The sequence below is a fragment of the Xiphophorus hellerii genome, chromosome 4 (genome assembly GCF_003331165.1).
Source record: "Xiphophorus hellerii strain 12219 chromosome 4, Xiphophorus_hellerii-4.1, whole genome shotgun sequence".
NCBI lineage: Eukaryota > Metazoa > Chordata > Actinopteri > Cyprinodontiformes > Poeciliidae > Xiphophorus > Xiphophorus hellerii.
Genome location: NC_045675.1, coordinates 17,672,213 through 17,697,711, shown reverse-complemented (window position 1 = coordinate 17,697,711; position 25,499 = coordinate 17,672,213). Strand labels below are relative to the sequence as shown.

The 25,499-nt window shown below is 36.7% G+C and overlaps 1 protein-coding gene across 1 annotated transcript in view; it reads right to left on the bottom strand.

Annotated features, from left to right (window-relative positions):
- The window catches only part of galnt18b (UDP-N-acetyl-alpha-D-galactosamine:polypeptide N-acetylgalactosaminyltransferase 18b), an 89,661-nt gene extending 64,947 nt beyond the window's left edge, over positions 1-24,714 (bottom strand). The window contains exon 1 of the mRNA XM_032561444.1: positions 24,181-24,714. Within this exon, the coding sequence (XP_032417335.1) occupies positions 24,181-24,418 (238 nt within the window). The 5' untranslated portion in view covers positions 24,419-24,714. The remainder of the gene's footprint in view (positions 1-24,180) is intronic.
- Positions 24,715-25,499: the final 785 nt, after the last annotated feature.

Genomic DNA, 25,499 nt, shown 5'->3' with positions numbered 1-25,499 from the left:
GAACCAAAAATGTTGTAGAGGCAAGTCAAGCAAAAGCAGGAATCCACAACAAAAATATAGACAATGAGAAATTTCACAAGACCTTTCTGCATATAATAGAAGTAATATTGACGGCAAATAAAAACAGGAATTTTTTCTTCAATCAGAAAGAAGCATATTGGATATGTTTTTCTTTTTTTAGAGAATACATTTCAAATTTCTACTGACATAAAGACCACAGCATCAGCAGCACCCCAAGTAATCTAGACATACAAAAAAGGCAAATTAGTCTATTAATTATAAGTCAGGTTATGGGTTCAAAGTATGGAATGACACAGTTGTTAAGTCTTGAACACTCTTTTATTAAACACTTCACTCACCTTGCCTGCTAGTGGTGGACAGAGGGCACAGTGGCACTGATACATGGTTGCCAGCGTGTGAAAGTGTCCGTAAGTGGGTGAATGCCTAAACCCTGAGCTTCACTGGCATTTTAAATATTTGTGACCTGAAAAAAACAACTAATTTTAAATTACGAAGCTTGTGTAACTAATATTATGGCTGCAGTAAATATTTCAATTGATGATGGAATATCAAAAAAATTGTTTTATAGTTGGAAAACTCTATGGGCAAAAGTAATAAATTTTGTAATCATAAAATAAAAACACAACCGTAAGGAAATTGAATTATATTCTCGCATGCTTAAAACTGCGCCGTTTTGCAGTTCAGCCATGGACAACAAAAATGTTCTGTTTGAGGTTAAGACAAATGTATAACTTCTTATAAGTTTTGCACTTAAGCTAAAACCAACAAAGAAATCTTTGAACTAACCCTTCAAACATTATGTGGTATGATTTGAAGATTAAAGGCGAGTGAACATACAGATGAGGCAGTGGGATGCTGCTCATGCTGCTAAAAGAAATAACTTTTTTTCACTGGAATCTTTAGCTTCCTAATGGCATAAAAATATTTCTCCAATTTGGAGAGGAGAATATTTTCAGAAATATTTTGGTTTGTGTTAGCAACCAGACTAGAAGGCCAAAAACACACCATGACAAACAAAATTAATATAAGTCAATGGAAGGAACATTCATATATACTGCATATATATATATATATATATATATATATATATATATATATATATATATATATACAGTGGTGGAGAAAGTACTCAAAAAATGTACTTAAGTAAAAGTACAAATACACAGGCAAAAATGTACTCAAGTAAAAGTCAAAGTACCACATTAACATTTTACTTAAGTAAAAGTAAAAAAGTACTGGCTTTTAAAAATACTTAAGTATTAAAAGTAAAAGTACTTGCTGAATACATAACCTAATCGCTAATATCATTAAGTGTGCCGATAGTATTTAATTTGAATACATCATAAATGTGCCATTTTAATAAACAATGTCACAGATTAAACATGTTCTTATTGTGTTTATTCTCTGTAAGAGTTTAGACTTAGATATGTGATTCTATGCATCATAATTTCAGGGATGGAAACATCTTATTTCCTGTCCTAACGTAGCATGAACTTCATTAGTGACATTTATTTAGAAAGAAATCCAACTGAAAGGGGATGGAACGAAGGTGTGGGGGGGAAGACATGCAATCGAGGAGCCACGTAGCAGAGTTGTAGTCAAGACCACTGAACACGAGACCAAGACCAGCGCCCTGCGCTACATGACACAATAAAATGAAGTGCACCTATCAAAATTGGTTCTCAGATTGATCTGAAAGATCCACATTTCCATAAAAACACCTAGATATAAATACTTAGAGCTGAAATATATTTAACCAGTATCAATTACAACTCATTTCATTCTGTTTTGCTTTCATCGCTGTGCTACAATCCGCAGAGGTCGCCTGCCATCCCTATAAAAATAACGCCCTGGGCGGTTGCCCATATTGCCCATGTCGGAAACCACAACTGTCTGCACCATTAAACCATGAAACATAGCAATTAACTGTAATTGTTATGTTACAATTACAGTTGTAATTGTAACATTACAACAACACTATGAACACTGTCCAACGGCGCAACAAGCAGAAGGAGCACCATGACTGTTTTCATCCTCCCTCCCACTGCATGTTTGCCACCATGACAGGAGACAAAATCAATCAATGAGCATGCTCTGTGTTCATACGTTCAACTTTTACTTATTCGGCAATTAAATAAATGTGTGTGTGTGTGTATATATATATATATATATATATATATATATATATATATATATATATATATATATATAGCTATATATAGCTATTGCAGTGTATACAAGAACAAAGAACGGCTCTCAGTGAGGCTTCAGTCCCATCAACCTTAGTAAAGATCCGTCCAGAAGAATCGGATCGTTCCTGAATCCACACAATAATTCAGCGCATGAGTGACAACTTTTTTTCATCGCAGATGCAACATGTGTCTCAGTACAGCTAGCTTTGCTAGCATCACGTCCACAGATCTTACCTTTCTTTAAGCTTTCCTTCCAAGTGACGCTAAAAGTTGGACAAAGTCCCACCGTCTGTGAAAGCGAAGCGCTGCTGGTTTTACATGTCGTCATATCTTATGATTTATGCAGCTATTATCAATTAGTTAGACATCTTCTCCCGCTCAGAGGAAACCACTGCGCATGTCTGGAGCTCTGCGTGCTAGTAAAGGGGGAGGCGATGGGTGACAACAGACACTAAGTCACGTTATTGCTTGGATTTTACGGCGCCACCTTAAAGTCCCTGAACTTCATATTTTAACGGACAAAAAGAGAGCAGTGCGACTTGGATGTAACGAGTAACGCGACACTTTTGTAGAAATGTAGTGAAGTAGAAAGTACAGATACTTACTGTAAAATGTAGTGGAGTAAAAGTAGAAAGTACCCATTATTAAATCTACTTAAGTAAAGTACAGATACATGAAAATTGTACTTAAGTACAGTAACGAAGTACTTGTACTTCGTTACTTCCCACCACTGTATATATATATATATATATATATATATATATATATATATATATATATATATATATATATATATATATTTATAAGGCAAGAAATCCCACTTATTAACCTGACAGGGCACACCTATGAACTTTTGGTCTGTACTGTATATATATATATATATATATATATATATATATATATATATATATATATATATATATAGCATAAATACAGTGAATGCCTGTAGTCAAACACTGTACATTACTCACTGATTGGAATCACAACAGAGTAAAACACCTTACAGTCAGGGAGGTTTGGAGGGAACAATCAAAGCACAGATTGGATGTATCGACTTGTTAGTTTGTTTGCTGTCTGTGCTGGTCCAGGAGTTGAAGTAAAATGGAGAACACAGTTTACTGCCCACTTGCACAGATGCTACACTGCTCAACCGGCAGGCAGAACTAAAACCACCAATTTACTGCTGGGAAGACTATGACTGCAGCCAAAAAAAAAAGGAAAAAAGACAATGTAAAAGAGGATAGAGTGTATAATGAATCACTTATTGTTTGGAAAGAATTTGACATTTCTGTAATTCTCTCAAGCACATAAAAGCAACAACAACAAAAAACCGACTGATGAAGCTATTTTTGTACACCGCAAAAATTAAACTTAAATTTTTTTGCCTGAAACTAGCGACCAGCCATTCAGTGTTTACTGTCATGGCGAGTCCACCTGAGGCAGCTGCCAGCATAAGGACCACATAGAGAAATACGATATACAAGCCTATTTTTATTCTGTTTCAAGTCTGTAATCGCAGCAGAGCACAAGTGCTCTTGTGTTATAAAAATCATTTTGAGAAAGGCAGCTTGTACTGCCCTGTGCTCGCTATCACCAGTGATGATTTTGTGCAGGTTCAACATTAATTTCAGTAGGAGCATAATGGGATACATAATTAGTTCCAAAACTCTGTACTTTGTTGCAAGAAGTGAAACAGTCGAGTTCTTATCACCACTGAGCAGACGGCTCACAGAAGGCACGTGACAGGGGAGTTTTTGCACAGCTCTGGTTTGCACCTCAGGCCAGGCGGGAAAAAAAAAAAAACGCTTTTGGCTGGTTACTGGTGGCCACTGCGGGGCTCTGTGCAGCTACATGTTAACAACATTGTGGTCATGTGGTTTTAGAAAATAAAGTGAGATATAATAAAAATGACGACAAGAATAATATTTACACTTCATGTTCAATGTTAAAAAAACAGCATAAATGTCAAGACAATTATATTCTCTCTGTCTCCCCTCTGTCTGAAGCACTTAAAACTCTTGACACACTTTAATGGCTTTGTCACAGGGCAACTTATCAAGCAAAGAAAGAAAATCTTGGCTATAAGCAAAGTATTCACATAGGCTGCAAGTAACCTTTTCTCTGGAAAGAATAATTTGTTTTTGAGGACTTTTAGCACTGCAAGCTTTCTAAATGAATAAATTGCTGTAACACTTTAGAAGGAAAGGTCAAAAACAAAAAGCTATTATGCAACCTCCAAGATTCCCATTGGCACTTGTCCACAACATTTAAAAGATGTAATCGGTGATGTTAAGACTCATTAAGCAGAGTTGATGCAGATACATTTGCAGAAGGATGAAATTTTCATTTTGTAATATATTTTGGATTTATAATGTCCCAATTCTTTGACAGATTCAACCTCTTAATGGGATTGTTTCTTTTAAATGCCAAGAATTTGCATTCAAGAGATAATGTGTCCTCTAACAGTTCCTCTAGCAACTGGAACAGATTGCTGCGTATCTATGTAATGGCTAAAACAGAAACACGTGTGGCAACTGATTCACACAGTGTTTCAGCAGCAAGTTGCAAAATGACTTCAGAATTTGCTCATTGAGAATTTAGACTTATGGGGGCATTAATTAATTAATTGATTTTTCATATAATTTCAAACAAAAGTCCTTTGTGTTTTTATTGCATTTTCAAAGCATTGTTGATGTAATACAAAGAGTGATTTAGCAACCAACTCAAACTGATGGATGTATACTTTTTACAAGAACCTTTTGTAATCATTTCATATTTTACTTTTCATTAATGCACTGTATTGCTTTATAAGTTGTTAAAGCTGTGCTGTGATATGTCATTTATCTAAATGTTTGCATTTGCAAGTCAAAATGAAAGGGAAATTCACCTGTTTGATAGATTAAAGGTGGAATGTTTGATCTCTATAAATTTTGGAAACATAAAATACTATTTAAGCTTTTGTTTGTGCAAATCTTCTTTACAGACCCTAAATGTGGTTGTCTTGCAACATTTCAACAAATCTTTTATTAATATTTGGAAGAGCAAATTTAGGAGCCTCGTTACAACCAGAACACTGTGTTAAATAGGAATTGCAATGAAAGAAATAGTTTATCTTCCAATATTTATTCAAAATGCAGAGACAATTTGAAAGTGCTACCATTAAATGACTTTGAAAATGCAAGGCATAGTCAACTAACAGGACTTTATCTTTCCATTTCCCATGGAAAGATTTAAAGAAAAGTCCACAGAGTAATAACAGCACTGAAAGACCTTGATCTTCACACAGAACTCTATTTTAATACAAACTGGAATCTATGTTGAAATTCACTGTATGAACTCAAATACCAGCAAGGAACATTGATTTTTTTTAAATTGAAAGTCCAACATGGCTGGAAAAAAGTAAAAGCATGATCAGTTTCTTTAACTGTTTTGTGACCTAATCAATTAGGCAGCTGAAAGAGGCTTGAAAAGGTTTAACCTGCAATGGGGTGTAATGTTTTATAAAGGAATCAGTCCAGTTGTGAAATATAGTGCAAGTGACAGAGTGTATTATTATTATTTTTATACATCATAACTCCGGAGTTGACTGAGGTGTAAACTGGGGCCTTTGTTTCCCTGGTAACTACATATTACAAAATGATTTTGTGATTCTTATAACTTACAAATTTAAACTTAACTGAATGAAAATGAAACAACAAAATGTGGCTAATCACAGCTAATTATATAACATAGAGGGTTTATTACTTTATGCGTAAGTTGGTTTGGGTGGCTTTATCCTGAATAAATAAAATTATCATTTGAATTCTTGTAGTTTTTTGGGTTATCTTAGTCAGATTTTGAAATTGGCTGATATTAAATTCTTGTGTGACAAAATAAATACACAAATAAATTTGTAAAGGGGTAAAAATACTTTTCCCATCACTCTATGTCATTCAATATGGCCCCTAACATGATTAGCTGAGGTAATACCACCAGAACAAGACACTTAAAAGTGGGAAGCATACACAAAAAACAATTAAATGAATGTGTTTTAATTTTACATCCTACCACTGTAGTGACAGAAAAACCCAACAGCTAGTAAAAGGAGCAAAAGAATCTTAAAGAAGTAAGAGAAAAAAAGTAAAAAATTTGTGAGAAGTGCAGACTGTGGCAGTGCCATTGGGGATCGAAGCAATCAAGGTTGTGACTGCCAAACGAGGGAGAGTAACTCCAGTGTGGGCGTGCGTGTGGGTGTGGGGGTGTGTGTGTGTGTGTGTGCGTGGGTGGGTGCGTGCGTTCGTGTGTGTGTGTGTGTGTAAAGAGGTAATGAGAAAATGGGGAAAAAGGTAACCAGAGCTGCCAGAGGAACAGCAGAACTGGAAAGGCAGAAAGGGTCGAGGTCAGTGCAGCGCAGATGGTGGAGCTGTATCTGAAATGTCAGGAGAGTTTGTGCAGCGGATAAATAGAAGAATTAATAACTGACTGATTGCAAAACAAATGAACTGTGAGAGCATTAAAATAAAATAAAAGTATTAGAATCCATTCTTGACGTACAATTAATTAACTATGCACTTACAACAGGTGTGCCCTATTCAAGTTATCAGGCAAAAAACTATTAATCCTGTTTTCATGCAGCACACATTATAGTCCTTATATATCAAGCATAAGTGGTTTAAATTATAATAAAAACATTTGCAGTTTAAATAAAATGCTTTACACTTCAGTGACTCTGCAAGATGTAAAACTGGCTTTGTTTGGGACAAAACACTGAGGTAAAAAATGAGTTACATACTTTTCTAAATATTATGAAAAAATAATTTGGTGAAAGAATGTCTGTGCACAAAAATAATGGCAATAATAAAAGAATAAAAAGCTGTCTTTTTAATTATTTCAGGGTTTTTTGTCATTGCAAAGTAACTGATCTGTGCCTCACTTTGTCACAATCACTGTTGTGTTTATATAGTTCCTAAATAGTTACAAATAAAAATGTAAAACCATTTGTTTCTACCTAAACTCTAGCTACACAAGACAAATTTAGTTTTAGGACCAGTCTGACTTTGCAGTCCATCTCTACCTTCTTAATCCCTCCCTCAAATCAATAATAACTGATCTAAAATAGATTATGCTCTCGCTGATTGAGACCAAACACTGTTAAGTGAAAAGTTCATGTTGTGTTGAAACTGCAAAGCTGGACAAAACCAACTTGTTTAAATGTGATGCACATGAAAAGACCTTTCCTAACCTAGTTCCAGTTTAAATTCCCCATATCACACTCAAGGTGAGACATCACTGAATTTATTTAAGGTTTTTGTTTCCATGTGAGACTGAGGCTGGAATTGTTTGCCGACAATAGACATTAGTCATGCAGGCAGCACACCCCATGCGGGTCCACATGGTTCTGGAAGACAATCCGGAGCAGGTGTCAGATGGGTCATGGTCTGTGAACACGAGCAGCACCAGCAGAGGAAATGGTTTCTTCTCAATCATCCTCATTCTGTCAATAGAGACTTGAATGACAAGCTCACCAACACAAAGTTGTACAATGCCCTTTTTATTCTTTTAATCTAAGTTTAACCTTTTTCCAAACATGTGAAATTTTAAATTTTTGTAGCTTAATGTCTCTTTTGAAGACGTCATACAAGACCTACTTGTTTGGCTTTAATTTTTGACCAAACTTGAAAATGGAGCACTTATCTTGTTTAGTGAAAATGAGTAAGAAAAAAACAATCTAGCAACAAAACACGGAAAAAAGTATCCCCAAAAAGACATTTCTTACATGTACAATTTCCTGGCATGTTAGCTGAAAACTTTTTAATCCTGGTTTTGAGTCTGTATAGCCATAGCAGTATGTTACTGTCTTTTGCTGTTTTTTTTCTGTGTTTTTGCACCATTTAATGAAAAGAGCAACATGCTGCAGAATTTGCTGTTCCACTTATGGAAAGTGGTTTTCAACTTATTAACCAGCGAACCCACATAGTCATAGATTAATTCTACATGGTAAAAATGAACTTTTCAGAAATAGAGAAAAGGAGTTTTTCTATTTGTAAGGCTAACTTTATCAGCATTCTTTCTAAGACACAAAATTAGGTAAAATTTCATTCCTTAATATTGGATATGTAAGATAAAACATGAAGGCAATGATGAGGTCTTCCTTAAGCTGTCTCAAATCTCTCGCCTCCTTGGATGATAAGTGTCTTAATAAATAAGATTGACATCATGAGTCCATGACAGCAGCTCTTTTAATTATAATTTAGCAATTACACTCCACTTCCACTTCACTTCACACACACTCAACAACTCGCCTCTGTCACTATATCACATACTGGTTTGAAAGGTTAATAGAAACTTTTCCTAAAAAAAACAAACTGAAGTATGAAGAGATCTTCTCAAGCTAGACTCTAAAGTGTTTTGTGAAAGAGGTCTGGGTCGGTCCATCATTTCATGACATATCTGTGATCTCAGCTGGATGGTAATATATTGTGTCCAACCACAAATATATTCTTCTCACTTAAAATGAACACTGGCTGGCTGAAATTATCATTTTTTACAAGCAGAAACTCTCAAATAGATATCTGTAGTTAAAATCCAAATTAGAGATAGATGTGTTTTTGACTAAAAGTGAAAATGGCCTTGTCATAATCTCTCCCTGCTCATACTAGGCAGGTTGTTGAGACAAAGCAGCTGTTGTACCTACATGACATTGTCAATAAAGTTTAATATGCTTTCAAAAGTTAAATAAGAAAGTTAAGAAAGAAAAAAAGGGGTGAAATTTGAAGCAAGTTTTTCCAATTGTTAGTGTTGCTATGCTTCCACATTCTAGATTATATGTAAATCATTTAAATCCTTTAGATCTAAAATTGATAAAGCTGTGATTTCAAACAGTATACCAGAAATAATGATTTTTCGCTGCCTTATTTCTTTTTTAAAACATTCTAAAGTAGCATGACTTTAAAGTCATCCTCATAATAAAAGGCTTCCTTGAATCTGCCAAATCACCCTCAATGGACAGTAGTTATAGCATCTAGCATTTTTCTGTTTCTCTCACTACATTCAAAGCTCTCTGCAGCAAAGGTCCCATCTACCATATCATGAAATGCACATACCTGATGTGTGCAACCCCCCCCCCAACATATACAGGATTACTATTGAGCATATAAAATATTATAATATCATTAAATGTGGAATTAATAAACAAACAAATGAGAAATTGAGAGGACTGAATATCTAAATCTGGCCTTTTACAGATATAAATTCTGTAACTTTACTCAGTTCATCTCCTCTTTAACACAAGAAATTTACTTTTATTGTGAAGAAGGTGTTTTATACCTGCAATGCCATAAAAAACATTGCTGTTCAGTACTTTATTTTAAAGTTATTTCTTTTCTCAAAGTTTTAACTCTAATGAGAGAACTACTGTAGAAGTGTGGGATTACTTTCATCTGATTGCTTTAATTCATTTTGACAGGTGTGTCCACACAGAGCCATACCTATTGAAATAGGCTTTTTTATTGACAGCCTCAACAATAATATAGTTATTATAAGCTAGAACATTACAAAAGAAAACAAACCTTCTTGACTTTGAAATGGAGTACAGAGAGATTGTTTGATTTTCTCTCATGAGAAGAGAGAAAATATTAGCCTGAAGTTGTTTGTACATGCGAAGAAAACAGCTGGTATATAATAGCATATGGGTTTGAGCCAGAGCACACTTTCTAATTTAGTGCCATTAATTATGAAAAAGTGGTGAGGAATAAGAAAGGGCTGATGCAGCAACAAAACACTTAGCTGTTTATTGCTACTTACCTTCACCGAAGGTACTAGATACTTCGGTACCTTCTAGTATCCTGGAAGGTACTAGATACTTTCCAGGATCGAGACATAAAGTTTTTACAAGAGACTGGGAGTAAAAAATTGAAGCTCTCCCTCATTGCAAACATTTTATGACTTTGAAGCATTAAATCTTGAGCCAAAAGTATTGTGGTGTCAGGCTTTGTTGTTTCGTCATTGTTTAAATGTCTATTTTGTTTCCAAGACTGTTCCGGATATAGAGGCGTTTTAATAAGAGAACTTTAAATAGTGGATGCAGCAACGAGCAATGTTGATTATCTTGGAGTCTTTCTTAAGTAAACAAATCAAATGCCCCCAAAACTGCTGACTTTACTGCCGGACATCAATTAAAAAACAAGTGATTTGATTAGTTTAATTCACTGAGTTCAGGATATTTATGGGTTTTTCACAGTGAAGCAATGAGTGAATAGCTTGCTATAAAATCAGGTTGTAATATAACCTTCACGCAGTTCTAACCCAGATTTCTGACTTACTAGCAGGAACAATTTCAAAAACTCAATTGGGTAGAAAACTACTCTAAAAAGCTTCTGCAATAGCCAACTGATGCACTTATAAAGTCTCAAGGGACACTCTTTGATCCAAACCCCTGTAAGAGCCTTTTTTTCAGTGTAATTTTGTCCATTTATGATGATTTAGCCCTTGGAAACCAAAATAATTGATTATTCTCATTACAAAATGTTCTCCAGCGGACTGTTCAGCCTGCAACCACAAACCGATTCAATGAAATTATACAATATTGCTCCATTTTACATTCCAGCCCCTCTCCATAAACTCTGCCTCACACCTACTGCAGATAGACCATATTAAAGAAATCCACAGCAGATTATGATGTAATGAGCAAATAATGGTGTAGCTACTGTATGTCCAATGAAGGCATTTAAGTGTCTCAATATAGATTTACTTATCTCCTTAAATATGTCCAGAGTCATCTTATGCAGCTTTCTGCAGTTATGGAAAAATAATACCAACTTCCCAAAATGGAAGAAGTTTTTTTTTTTTTCACTGACCAGTATAAAGGAAAAAATAATGCCAGCATTTTAGCTGATTAAATTTAACATGCCTCCAATAGGCTGTTTTGCAATTTATCAAAATTATATTGTTTAACTGAATGTAAAACTGTTGTTTCATGTCACATATTTTTAAACCGTTACAGGACACATTGTCCATTCAATATTTTAAAAGGAAAAAAACTTAATGAAAAGGTTTGTTTCGAGTCACTTTACTCCCAACACTCGTTCACATTTAGGGTTTGGAGTTTAGCTGTAGCTTTGTCTTGTTTTACTTTAGAGTTACTAACCTTGAATGTCAGTGTTGGTTTTGCTCCAAATGTTTTTTCTGCTTTTATTGATTTCTACACTTTTGTAAATTTCATTCAGCCCCGTTATTAACTTTAGATCAATAGGTTCTCTCTATTCTGGCTTGCAGGCACAAGATCCAGCTAAAAGTGATTACAAGCAGTAGAGGGAAAAAATTCTCACACAATCTGTCAGAGCAATCAAAGTTTACCATGTCATTAGTACCTGACAACATAAATGTGCAGTAACAAAGAAATATGTTAAAAGAGCATATCTAGCATTTACTCATTAATTCTCCATGTCAAATCAGCTCTATTATGATTCTCTTAGCCATATTCTTAGCTTTGGAGTACATGGTCCTTAGTGACTGACTGATTCGGCTGCATTTCTTTAAGGAGTGTGCACAACGGAGCCAGTTCAATCCCTCTTGCTAAAATAATGTTCTTTTGTCTTTTAGAAGTCAAATCCCATTTTACTTAGGGTGCATTCACACCAATGTCTAGTTTGTTTGGCAAAGTCTGAATATTAATTGAACTAAAATGCGGGCCACCTTAAAACCTAGATCTCAGTTTGCTTGGTTTAAATTCTGGTGCGGATGTGTAACTGCACCAGAATGTGTATGTATATGTTAACGCCTAGCAGACTGGATACCAATGTAAATGGAGGAAGCAGACCATAGTGCAGGGCATTATAGGTCAACTGAAGCAATACAAACATGCATGCACAGTACCAGCTGGAGACATGGCTAATAGTGATTTGCCAAAGATAGAAAAGAAATCCTGCAGCTGCTAAAATCTAACAACTCTACTTTTGTTTACATGTGAAGAAGGAGGTTGTGCTCAGTGTCTTCTTCTGAGGTTTTTGTGAAGCTGCATACCTCTGTCTTACTATACCTCTCCAGTCAGTTCAATACAGCAATGTCTGCAGTATTGATTATATTCAATGTTGCTGTGTTATGAAATCAGTGCTTCAATTTCAGTGAATGTGCACAGCAAAATGCAACTCAAGTCTGAAAAACTTTGTACATGTTTGCTTGGTTAAGAAATGGTGACATGTAAACTGCTTACAGCTGAATTCCAACAAAAGTGTTACATTGATTATTGCACTGATGAAAAGATTCCTGAAATCTTAATGCACATTAGTTTCCTAAAGGCGCTTTTCCACAAGAGCACTTCTAACTGGTGTGGTCTCGGCCCACCACGGTCAGATTTTATATTAGCAGATTTGGCATGGCTCGACCTGCCTGTTCTCAGATTTTCATACCTACTTCAGGGGTACCACTAGGAGGACTGAGCCAGGTACAGTACCAAAGAAGTTTGATTGCATTAGTTGATTGGCTAATCAGCTCATCTAAGTCTTTATCATTATGTTTGGGCTAGCAATGGATTTCTTTAAGACCAAATGAAATATCTGGGTTTATTCGAGTCCATGTTTGAACCAGAACATTGAACCAGAACATTGAGGTTCTCCATTGCTGAGTATTACAATGGCAGAACTGATACATATGCCTGTTTCCTTATTTTAAAGTCGTGTTTGGTTAATTTCCTTTATAAGTTCACGCACGCAAGCAGAAGTTTAGCGCATACTTCACGTAGCAGGTGCACCCAAAAAGTCAGACAATGAGGGTGAAAACCACAGAGAGCAAGAAGAGTTCAAGCAGGTGTTGGCTTAGATTGTATCTCTATGAACCAAGCTGTTTGTTGTTACTGACAGGGGCTGAGTTTTTTCCCCTTTTGCTCTTCTCTCCAATACTTTTGTGTAAAAACATGGTTAAATGTGAAGCATATAAAGGATTGTATACAACTTCATTTCAGGGCTCTGCTTCTCTGACGTCCAGGTAAAGAGACTTTGAAAGCTTTTTCCTTTGAATAAAGCCTTTTGAAAGATTGATCTTTCTCTATTCCAGCAGTTTCTCTACCCTTTATTAAAGAATTTCCACAACACTGCAAACATCAGCGGAGAGATGACCATAACTGCTGCATGTTCACGATCTGCCCACAATAGTAAGGAACAGACTGTATAATGTACAACTCACTACCTGGAGTGAAACCGAGAGGCACATTAACTGGTTAGTGAGCGACTTGGCAGTGGAAAAGTGCCTTTAGATCCTCTGAATCTGATCTGAAGAATCTGGGTGTGATTTCTGACAATTTATGTTCCTTGATCTTCATTCCAAGCTCAAAATTGGTTTTACAATTTAAGAAAAAGATTTCTAAGCTCAGAACCACGCTGTCTAGTTGTGAACTGGAAGTTATTGTAAATGCTTCTGTCTTTTGTAGTGGATTATTGTGATGGTCTTTTCACCTGTTTTAACAAATCTGCAATGCATCACATTCAAACTGTGCAGAATGCTGTGACAAAACTTTTAACAGGAGCAAGCAGGGGACTTTATATAACTCCTGTCTTAGCTTTTCTTAAGTGGCTACTAGGTATTGTAAGGGTTTGTTTTAAACTTTTTGTTTGAACTTTTAGGGCTCTACATAGTCAGGGAACTCAGTAGAGCTCATGCTTGAGCCTCAGTCTTTTGCCAGAGCCAGGGTTACATACCACATACCAGGTTTAAAACCGGTGGGGATCAGTCATTTCAAGCGGTTCTTCCCCAGTTGTAGAATTCTCTCCCATTGTTATGTGCCGTATCAATCCTATTGATTATTTTAAAACTTATCTAAAACATATTTGTACAGACAGGCTTTTAATTAATGCGATGTTTATGTCTGACATGCTTTTCGTGTGTGTTTTGTTAAAAATAACATGTTACTTACTTACAGTAAGGTCAGTGAAGGCAAATCAGAATTGTCGATATTAGGTTAAAACTGAAATATTGTCATAAAACATAATTGAGAGAACTTTTGGAATCAAAATCCATACATCAGATACTGTTACAAAGTGTATTATTGGAAACCATCTACCTTGCTTCTGCTTTTAGTTGACGTAAGATGTTATTTTCAGAAAGATTAAGTGAATAAGCACCGTAACATTTTCATTTCAGTGGCTCATGCTTTTCTGCCAGTCTAAAGCTGTTCCATCACTAAACATTTTTTTCTCTGCACTAGTCCTCAGCTGTTCTTGCTCTCCTCATCATCACCTGCACCACCTGTCCCTTATTAAGACTAATTATATAAGCAAGTTATGCCCACAAAAATCAGGCATCTTCCTAATGTTTGTCACTCTGCAGAAAAACTCATTAGCAAACTTAATTACAGTCTTTTACTTTTTAACCCTGTAAACTTAAGAGGAAAAATTTAGATAACAATGCACAAGATAAAATCACATTTACATATGATAAATGAAGGTAAGATTTAAAGAACAGAATATTACTTCTTCATCATATCGGCAGCATTAGTTTGGAGCATCAATCTTGTACCTGCTGCGATAATAAATCCTCAAATGAAACTCTGCTTAAGACCTGGCATGATGAACTGAAACAGACAAATCATCTCCAAAAGTAAACAGTTTACTAGACACTCTGCATATTCAGAGTGTCTCGTAAACTTCTTTTGCTTGCTAGGTTTTTCATACATTCATTACATTTATTTGTATATAAAACTCCACCATTCAAAACTTTTCTAAATTTGGATTTTAAAAGGGGAAAAAGGATGTCATCCTATAAATTTACAGCTTTGTGCTTGTTCTCTAAATGGCCTAGTGAATAATGTGGTGTTGCATACCACAGCCTGTACAAACATGCAGACCATCATGTGGCTCAACAAGCAGCCACCACTGTGTTTCCAAAACTCATTTAAGCCAGCACTGCACTGATTAATGCTCTGCTAGAATCCCATCAGATAAATACCCGAATATAACTGTCCTCTAAGCATCAGCAGAGTCTCCAATTTGCAGAGACTCCCAATTGACTTGGTGGCAGGATTTGTTTGAAGCGATCATGTCACAGTCATTTTCAGCTATACAAACAGTAATGTATTGGTGTTGTCTCACAAGCTTTACGGCTGCTAAAACATGAAACACACTACATTCACAGTACTTATTCTCACACAGGTAAAATGAACAACAGATCACATTCTTTCAAACCTAATCTTGCTCAGACATGGCTAAAGCTCCATGTCTCCCATTAAATCTGAGGCTGTAGACTAATCAGATGTTTTGAACTAAACCAACCGAGCAGTTTGTATTTTTTTAGTTCTTATATACACGAGAAGATACTTTACGATATCTTGAGATTCTTCTTGGCCTATAATTTTTAGTCACGAGGGTAGTAATTAAAAATAACCATGAAGAAATGGGACATTCCCTCAAGATCCACAGCATTAGTGGTCGCCAATTCTTTGTGTGTAAAGACTTAATGCTTTTGCCTCCAGCTGATCTTATTCTGAGTCTAAACCAAGACATACCCACATTGCAGAGGTTGAGCATACAGTTAAGCTGCATATTTTTAATAATTTTTTTAGATTTATATTTAAAAATACTTTTATTCACCCATGAATCATATAAATAACATTGAACATGTTGAAAGTTATGTATATCTTTCCCAATATTCCATAGAAAAATCCTGTAATGGCACCGGGAAATAAAACAATCAAATCTTTCCTATGAGTGCTGACATTTTTTTCTGCAAGTTTATGTTTGTTTGTTTTACCCCTCCAGGGGGTCTTTTGTGGGCTCTAGTGTCCCTTATATGATAGTAGGCTGACAGGAAACGGGGAAGGAGAGGGGGGAAGACATGCGGCAAATGTCGTCGGGTCCGGGAGTCGAACCAGCGACGGCCGCGTCGAGGACTCAAGGCCTCCAAATATGGGTCGCGCTAACCGCTACGCCACCACAGCACGCCCAAGTTTATGTATTTTGATGATGCATCAGACAGAATCAATCAAATCAATCAAACCAATCACACTGCTTTGTTCCCATGGAAAAATCTGTCTTGGACTCTGGAGCTGATTCAATAACAACCTTGGCAGCACAACAAAAACAGTGAATCTGCATAGCGTTAACTCTCCCAGTCACATGAAGAAACATACATGTATCCCATCATTTAGAGTAAAAAACTATAAAATAAAAAAACTAAGAAATCAATAAGAAAAAAAGGGAGACATGTCTTTTCTTAATGTTATTTAACAAGATGAATGAATTTTTAAACTGATTCAGTTTGCACTCTAAATCTTCTACCAAAAGGTTGTAACTCATACTCGGAAGTATGTGTAAACAGTATGTGTAAAGGAACTGATAAAACGCTCTGTGCATGTCATGAACAGATTGTTCATGAACGTAGTCAAAGGAAGAGTTTCCAGTCATCCCAATCACTTTCATGGCAACCTGAAAGAGCCGCAGCAGTTTAGCTTTGGACTGTGCAAGAAGATTGATCATTAGATCACACCATATCTAATGATGCTCTCTGATACAGCCTGTTAGGACAGGAACAAGATTTTTTGATTCACAGCAAACGTCCTAAGTCTGCGTAAACAATAGAACCTTTGCTGTGAGTGAGAACACAATCATTGTTTGTTCCTCCTGAAGAAGAGGTCAATAACACCATGTCACCTGTAAGAATTGACTCAACATTCACAAACAATTGTTTTTAAGTCAACTGTCATGCAAAGTCACAAGTATTTCAGGGACAAGTCTGAAGAAGAGTTGAAGGTTATTTCCTAACCATGCAACAAAGTAAGGATTTTTTTTTATATGAAGTTGCCAGAGTTTCGCTTAATGCTTGACTTTAGCCTTAAAGCTAAGAGTGCACAGAACAAGACTCATGGTGGGCATGTGGAAACCTGCTCAGCACAGCTCTTCATTACATACTCCACGACTGACAGTGCTTAATCTAAGAGAAAGTGCAGCCACTTTACATTGCTGTCGCCATGTTGCTTTTGTCTTGGTAACAGCCCGCCTAACTTTATCACATCGTGGAATATTTCTGTCTCACACCGAGTGAGAAACTGACATCAGATACATCTCTGCTGTCAGCAGTGAGTCAGCCTGCAGAGATTGTTCGCTTCCTCACATGCAGCCCTGCAGAGCTCTAACACAAAGTGCATGTGATGGGAAATGTGAGCAAGGACAGATCAAGTGTGGGAGTCACAGTAGTATGAAAATGAAAAGTGTGAGTCAGAATTTACAACTTCGGTACTTGTTTGACATCCCAGCTTTGGAATAAAATGTATTCTTAGATCGGTAAAGTGTCTCTGCCTCTTCACTTTATTTGAGATTCAGTCTCCCACATATAGATCCAGTTCAGAAGTAGCATTGGAAGAAAAATGAGCTCCAGTTTGTCTTTCAAAATATTTTCTTTAGAAAATAAAAAGCATGGAAGCGTCCTGTCATTGTGATTTGACACTTTTGGTTAAAAAAAAAAATTCAGGGTTTTAAGATCCTTAAAATTCTTTGATCTACAAATCCTTTCATGGGATTATACAGACAGTGGACTGTTTTTCCCAGTCATGTGAAGTGTAAAGTGCTCCCCCATCCCATCTTATTGTTCGATGTCGGTCAACTATATGATGTTGGAGTGACAGGAATTCCCTTGGACATTTCCTTAGCAGAAAAAAACAAGAATATCACACTTAACTAAGCTTTCTTAAGGTAACAAGCTTCAGCAACAAGCTATGTGTGTCAGACAACAATATGCTCAACCATTTATAGCAATTACAGAAGAACAAAATGCAGCAACTTAATTACCAAACATAGTTTTGGCAGATCCAAGACAATCATCTAGATTCTAGAATCACAGAGCAGACTCAGTGGATGCAGAGGCACAAAGTCAATAGCTGCAGACCTGCAAACATCAAGTTGTCTTCAGATCAGCTCAATGATAGTACAAAAGTAAAGCATTGGCTGCAGTGGTGTAAAGAATGTATTCTCTCATGTAACAAATTATTCCCTTTCTGCCTATTAATTCAATGTGCAGGGATTGTATCTTAGAAAGATACATCTTCATGCTCCCTACTTTGCGTTGACAGTTTTTGAAGATGGTCTTTTTGTATTACAACGTCTGCTCACCTGTGAACAAAATAAAGTCATAGATGAGCAAGTTTAGTATGGAAAAATATGACTGGCCAGCATAAAGCTTTGACTTCAACTCAATAAAATATTGTGATAAATCTAAAGGAGACTGCAAGCAAGGACTTCTCATCCAACATTAGTTTCTGATCTTACAATTTCTCTTCTGGGCTAATAGTAAAAAAAAATCCATAAACACACTGACAGATCTCATGACAAGATTTCTGAGAAGATTTGAAGTTGGTGTAGCCACAAATGGTTACCCAACTGTAACTGATTTTAAACACTGCTAACACCCTCATCTGTGTTTTCCTCTCTTTTAATGTGTATTTGTACATCAGTATTAAAATGGATGTAAAGAATACAGTAAATATTATTGTAGCTGCTATAACAATAATCAATGTTGCAACAATATGTAATATTTCTGCTGCAGCAGTAATTGTATTTTTAAAATAGCAATTTAAACTGCTATGCAGTTCGACATTTTGTTATACAGCACTATTTTCTAAGACTACGAATGGTACACTGGCTGTGAGTGTAATCTTTGCTGTAGGCCTGCTTCATTTTAAGTAGGCCTACAGTTTATGAGCTATAGTAAAAACAACCCTCAAAGCAGCCAATAATGATGTAAATGACTGTGGAATAGTCTGTAAAAATATATGTGCACAAGAATTGAAAACAATTTAATTCAGAACATTAAACTGAATTAATGTTCAGTTTAATGAACTGAACATTTGTTGAAAGTGTGATTCAACAAAGTGAATCACATTTTGTTTCATCGTTTTATACCTGACAAAACAATCAGGTACACTAGGAAACTAGGGGCAAAAAATAAGCACCACCATTCTTTGAAGTCCTTAGAGAGAACATCAGTAGATGAAGAAGACAAAAGAACACGTCAGAAAATTAATACAATTGTGCAAAAGTTTGAAGCAAGATTTGATTAAAAACAATTTGCCAAGCTTTGAACATCTGACAGAGTAGGAAAAGTATGAGAATCTGTTGACAGCCCAAATATCAGTCATGCATTCTTTAAAAAAAAGCCTTTTCTGAAAATTGGCAACAACATATCTATAGTTGAAAGTAACCCATAAAAAGTCCTGAAGCCCTATTTGGAGTTTGTTATAAGTCACATAGGGAACCAGCAAAAATGTAGAAGAAGGTGTTTGATGCAAATTTTTGTCATCATACTGAAAACTAAGATAAAAAAATAGAAAACTTTTTTGATGCAAATGAAAACTACGTTATTACATGTAGTTGTAATTGAAAAAAATATTTCCCACACTTTTTAGATGTACATTTTAAGTGTTCTCTGCCTCTCAACTGCAGACTGCTGGAGATAGGCACCAGAACCTCTCGCGTTCCTGAAAGGATAAGTGTGTTAGATAATGAATGGATTTAATGTGGGTGTGCTACAAAAAATGTCCTAATACCACTTCATGAATAATTTTCATAAAGGTTGTAAATACTTTTGCAAGGGACTTACGTCTTTGGGGTAATTTCTTAAAATATAGTTGTGTTATAGAACATAAAGACTAGAAGAACAGAAGAAACATGCCTTTATCCAAAAAATAAACAAAACTGCCACCTACTAGCTCTTCAGTTATCATCAACCAAGTCTCATGAAGATAATCCAGTGGTATGTTCTTTGGCTTAATTGTGGTAACTTTGGATATAGTCCATTAATTGATCAGCCTTAGAGGTTATTTTGGACAAAGCACGGCCAGGTAAAAACCAGCCCCTGATTCCTGCAGAGACTCTGAACCCTCAGCTATTGAGCAGCAGTTACTTGAAGGTGTAGACTCTGACAAAGTTTAATATTTTACCCAATCACTAACATTTGGCTGTGATGTATGCAATGTGCCAGTTTGATGTTATGAAGCATATTAGCAATTATGTAGTCTCGAAACAACCATCCCCTGCTGTGAAGAGAGAAGTGCAGAACCAAATGAGACAGCTGTTAATTTAATTCAATATTTGGAAGCGTGGCAAACACGGACTGAATGGCCTTGTTCACTGCGTCCGCTGCCATTGCTAGAACTACAGCCAGACTACATTTCTAAATTAGTGCAGAAAGTCAATGTCCTCGCTCACATCGCCTCCTTTTCGCTGATTGACCCAGTTGAAGAGAAATTGAGCTCAATGGAAGAAGTCCCATTGAGCAGGAAGTGGACAGGGAGATGAGAATCAAGCGCAATTATTTTAAGCTCACATAAACAACTTCTGACTTAGTAATAGCTGGCACAGATAAGAGCTGCACCTACACATTACCAATATTCCACAAGTAATCATATTGTTGTAATGGTTATTTACAAGAATACACATTTTTTTAACACCACAACACTTTTCTCCACTGAAAAGGCAATGCAAGTTGTACATTTTGATAGATAATTGTTTTTCCAGCGTTTTGTTTTAGCTTTAGAAGGTATACATTTCTTACTCAAAACTAAGCCATTTCAGCTTTATCACATTTAGGAGCCCGTCCCGTAGTAAAATACAGAGGAAAGCTCTCCATATTGGCCTTTATGAACTAACATGCAGATATTTCAAGCACATCACTCAATATGTTCTGTTGCTTAGAAATACTTTGTTTCCTTGTTATTGAGAGATGAAAGTGTTGAAGGTGTTTAATAGGAAAGTGAAATGTTTGTTATGTATCTCAGATGTGTTCAAGACCTCAGAATATATGTTGGAGCATTTTGATTTTTGCTAGATGTACGGAGAACATTTACAGAGAGCAAGTTGCAGATTTTTTGGCATTAATCTAGCATGAAATGCTCTTTTCTGCCAGAGTAATAGAAACTGCAGAAACGTGGACTTTAGAGGTATGTCACTGAGGGCACCGGCACAGAGCTCCACCCCACCAATGCCTATTGGTGCCAAGCTAAAATGGAGACCTGCCTCTAGGAGGAATGTTTATCCAAGCTGAGCACAAAGCCTTATTGCTCAAAGAAGCATGAGTGGATTTCTGTTCTGCAGCAGCTCTGTGCCATTTCAGCCAGAGACCTGCACAAAATGAGCCTTCTCTCACCCGTGACGAGAACAGCTCTTTTAAAGAGGCATAGCAGAGATAAATTAACAAGGTGTGATGAAGCGTAACATGTGCGCACCAGAAAGAAGGAATTCAAGCACTATAAAGATCCCTGCATTCCAAAAGATGTTAGAAGAGATTACATTTTTTTTAACTTTGAAAAATCATTTCTTAGTGAGCTTACTAGGGGCAAGCAAGAAAATTTGAAAATATTATTTGCATATTTCTTACATGCGTGAGTTTGGTTAGACAAAAACTTTAAAAAGAGAGCTCAGATCAGTTAAGCTTTTTCCTGAAGGATCAATCTCAATCCACGCTGAATCCAAGTAGAGGTCCAACCAAACTGGTGGAACTGTTTATGCATTAGCGTAGACTTAAATCGGTGTCCTTACATGGCTCAATGGAAAGAGAAGTTGTCTGGTTATTTAAAAGTTGCCTTTCTAATTCCAGCTTGCTCAAACCATATGTTAATGAGCTCTTGGGCAAGCCACTTAACCCCAAGTTGCTGACTGATCTGCATATTGGTAAATTACTGTGAGAGTAGCAGAGTGAGTGAGACTTGTAGTGTAAAAGTCCATTTAGTGGCGTGAAAGGCAAATGGACTGAATTTATATAGTACTTTTCTAGCCACTGACCACTCAAAGTGCTTTACACAAGAGCCATGCGCAGCCAAATGCACTCACATTTAATTTGGAGTTAAGTGTCTTTCCCAGGAGGGAATAAACATGTGACAGGAGAAAGATGTAATTCAACCAACAAATTTCTGATTGCAAAACTAGCCCACTCTCTGAGCCTCAACTGCTATGACTAGAAAAGGACTATATAAGTTCAACTGATTTATTTTGAGTACAATTGGAAAGCCAGACAAGCATGAACTCTTAAAAATGAAAAACACTTATTCACTAGCTCAGATATATGGATGACACCTGGATCCAAATGCAAGTCGAATAAATGGAAGCCTTTAGTGAACACTTCAGCTCAGTGAACCACAACATCAAGTTCAGAATGGAGTAGAACCTACATTTTTAGACTGCTTTCTGCACAGTGAGAGAGTTGAAAGTCTATTGAACGTCTATAAACATGGACCAGCATCTGGTTTTTCAATCACATCACCCGCTGAAACATAAAGTGCCAGTCATGAGAGCTCTCCACATCATGAAAACACTTCAAACTGGTATCCAGGATTTTGTGAAATCCTGGATACCAGGAGTTGCCTGTTCAACTCTGTCCAATGAGGGACACAAGAAGAAGCAGGGGAACACTGACATATGTGGCTTAGAGAGTATCCAAGAAACTGAGACTGATATTTTCCAAACATTATATTCCAACAGCACACTTAGGCAGGGACCAGTTCGTCCCAAGGATAAAACACTCAAACATAAGCTCAGTAGTGTGATGTGTAGTCTAGGACCATGAGGACTGTTTAGTTCTCTACACTGAAGAAACTAAACAGCAGCTACACAAATGGATGGCCCAGTGCAGAAGAGCAAACTCATCGGGTCAAGAATCAGTGGTTCACTTGCATCTTAAGGATGCATTTGTATGGAGCAATATGAACATTTTGAACAGGGAAGACAGATCTGAGAGAGGAGAGAAAGACGGCATCCAGATTAAACATGAAAATACAAAACTAATTAGAGGAGATGGCCTCAGATTTGAGCTTTCTGACACCTACTACAATCCTGACTCATCTCCCCTGTTCCTCAGCAATAAACATTTTGGGACATGACCAAAATAACTCCCATGGCTTCACTAGGGACATGTTTGGATCATCAAGCAACAGTGATGCATACAATGAGCTAAATAATGAGCAGGACTAATGACTCATCTCCTAATTGCTCCATTTGTGACTTCAATAGCGCTATTAGTTTTTGATTGTTCTGAAAACAACTTATATGCCTCCAACTTCTTATCATATTCACAACAGATGAATCCTTTTGGATGAGAGCTGAGACATCTTAAAGAAACAAGAGAAAAAGTCCTGTTGCCTTCTACTCAAGCACTTACTGTCAGATTGAAGTTTAACAACTAAATAAGGCTAAAATAAATTATTTCAATCCAACTACTTTAAAATATGCTTATTCAAATTTATCTTCTAATTATTTTTTGTGCATTTTACTTTTGTACATCTAATTTGTTCATGTTAGAAAGAAACAAGAATAAGAACTTGTGTTGTGATAGTGGCAAAAAAGGTAAAGAAATAGTAGTAAACTATTTAAAATCTATTTTAACAAGACTGTGTCTTAGTTGTCTGCCCTGCGGCTAAAGCTAAGACGTTCATTAGCAATGATTGCCTCAGGTACAGAAGCTGAACTTGGTAGCCACATACATTTTAGCATTAATTACATCACTGAACTATAACTCTGACATTTTTCAAACCACAAATCTTATGCTTGTTTTAATTGTTTAATCCATCAATGTAAACTGGGAGTGTTAAGGTTAACCTATTTTATTTTTTGCATGTTTTATTAAAATTTTAAAATTGTTTGGGTAATGTTTAATACCTCCCAGAATCTTCTTGTTGTGCATGAAATCAACAATAATGTCAGACACACTAATATAATACTGTATCTGCCTGCGTTTGGTCGCTTAACCTTTTGTCTCCGGCAAAACGATGCAGTTTTTGTTCTGTTCTTTATTCCGCCGTCTAAACTGTGTGATTTTCAGAGCTGGAAAAAAAGATGTTCTTACTGTCCCCAAAGAGAAAACAAGGAATTACAGGTACCTTCCCTGCAAAACCACCAGACACCAAAAACATTTACCATTTAGGAAAGTATAAGGCACTTCATTCAAACTTTATCTCGGAGGAAGACAGTTTGCGTTGACCCGCTTTCCCTCAGTTGTAATTTGATATCAGGAATCTTACCCTGGATGTGCTGGTTCACCACGCTCTCCAGCCGATCCAATCGCTCCATTATGCGGAGAGTGTCCCCTTTTTTGTCCCCTTCCAACTTTCCCACTGCTAAAGGCATGGGGACCTTGATGTAAATATTGGCGATGTAGTTAGTAACCCATCCGACATAGAGCAGGCAAACAATGTTGGTCATGCCGCTCAGGATCACGCATGTGGACACCAAAGTTTTGGTTCTCCTGGTGCAAGCCATGCCGACATCCCTCCATGCAGCACAGCCCGCAGTCTCCCCTCGGATCGCGGCACAGGGCGACAATTTCCCGGACAGGCACACACAAAGAAAAAAAAAAAATCAAGCAAGAGTAAAGTTATTCCTAGTGAGTGCGCAGCAGTGCAAAAAATGCCAAGCACAGAGCGCCTACTTTAAAAGTGCCGCGGGTTTATTTGTTACGTTGCTGAAAGACAGGTAAATGGTACAAAAGAAATCTACAGGTGAAGGACCCTCCTCTCCTTTTCTCTCTCGCCCTACTGCGAACCTCCGCGCGTACAGTTGCATTTGAGGTTTGAGAAAACAGGAGGGACAGAGCGCATCCTACTGCAGCCAATGGGAGAGATGGAGAAGACTGACAGCCTCCGAGTCTCCGCTTATCGCTGATTCACTCTGATCCGATCGGATCGTTCTTATCGTGCAATTTAAAAAAGAATCTACAAACAGCTATTGAAACAACAACATAGTGCACTTTTATATGTCATTTATGGTCTTTGCCCTTTGCAAATCCATTCTAAGTATAATGAATTTTTCATTTTACCAAAGAAAACAATCATCACTCTTATCTGCTGTGCATCTGGATCAGCTCATAGGGTAGAGCCAAAGACACATCAGATATGAAGGTGTGCAGAGGTCGTGTGAGGTACTCCGGATTCATGGAAGGGGTCGCTGCTGTGGTCAAACCAGCGCTCAGGAAAACGCATCAGGGAACATATTGAGCATGACCTTAACCTTTCAGCATCTAGATCATTGCAGCATTGTGTGCTCCTCTTTCTTCATATCCTCTTGTGTTAGGATGCCCTCTCCCTCCATGCTATCTTATATTTTATGTGCTTTTGATAATGGTTTCACCACAAGAAAAAAAAGGACCCTAAGTTATTGGTGAAGATTTTGCTCAATGTCATACCTGTGATATTTGGTGACCTCATTCTGATTTGAGAGTTTAATTCAGAACCCTCCTGGCAAGTCCTTTGTTAGACTGTGATTTACTTTTTGACTATAGATAAACTTTTCCAAAAGCAAGTTTTAAATAATAAGATTCATATTTGCATATTAACTGCGGCGC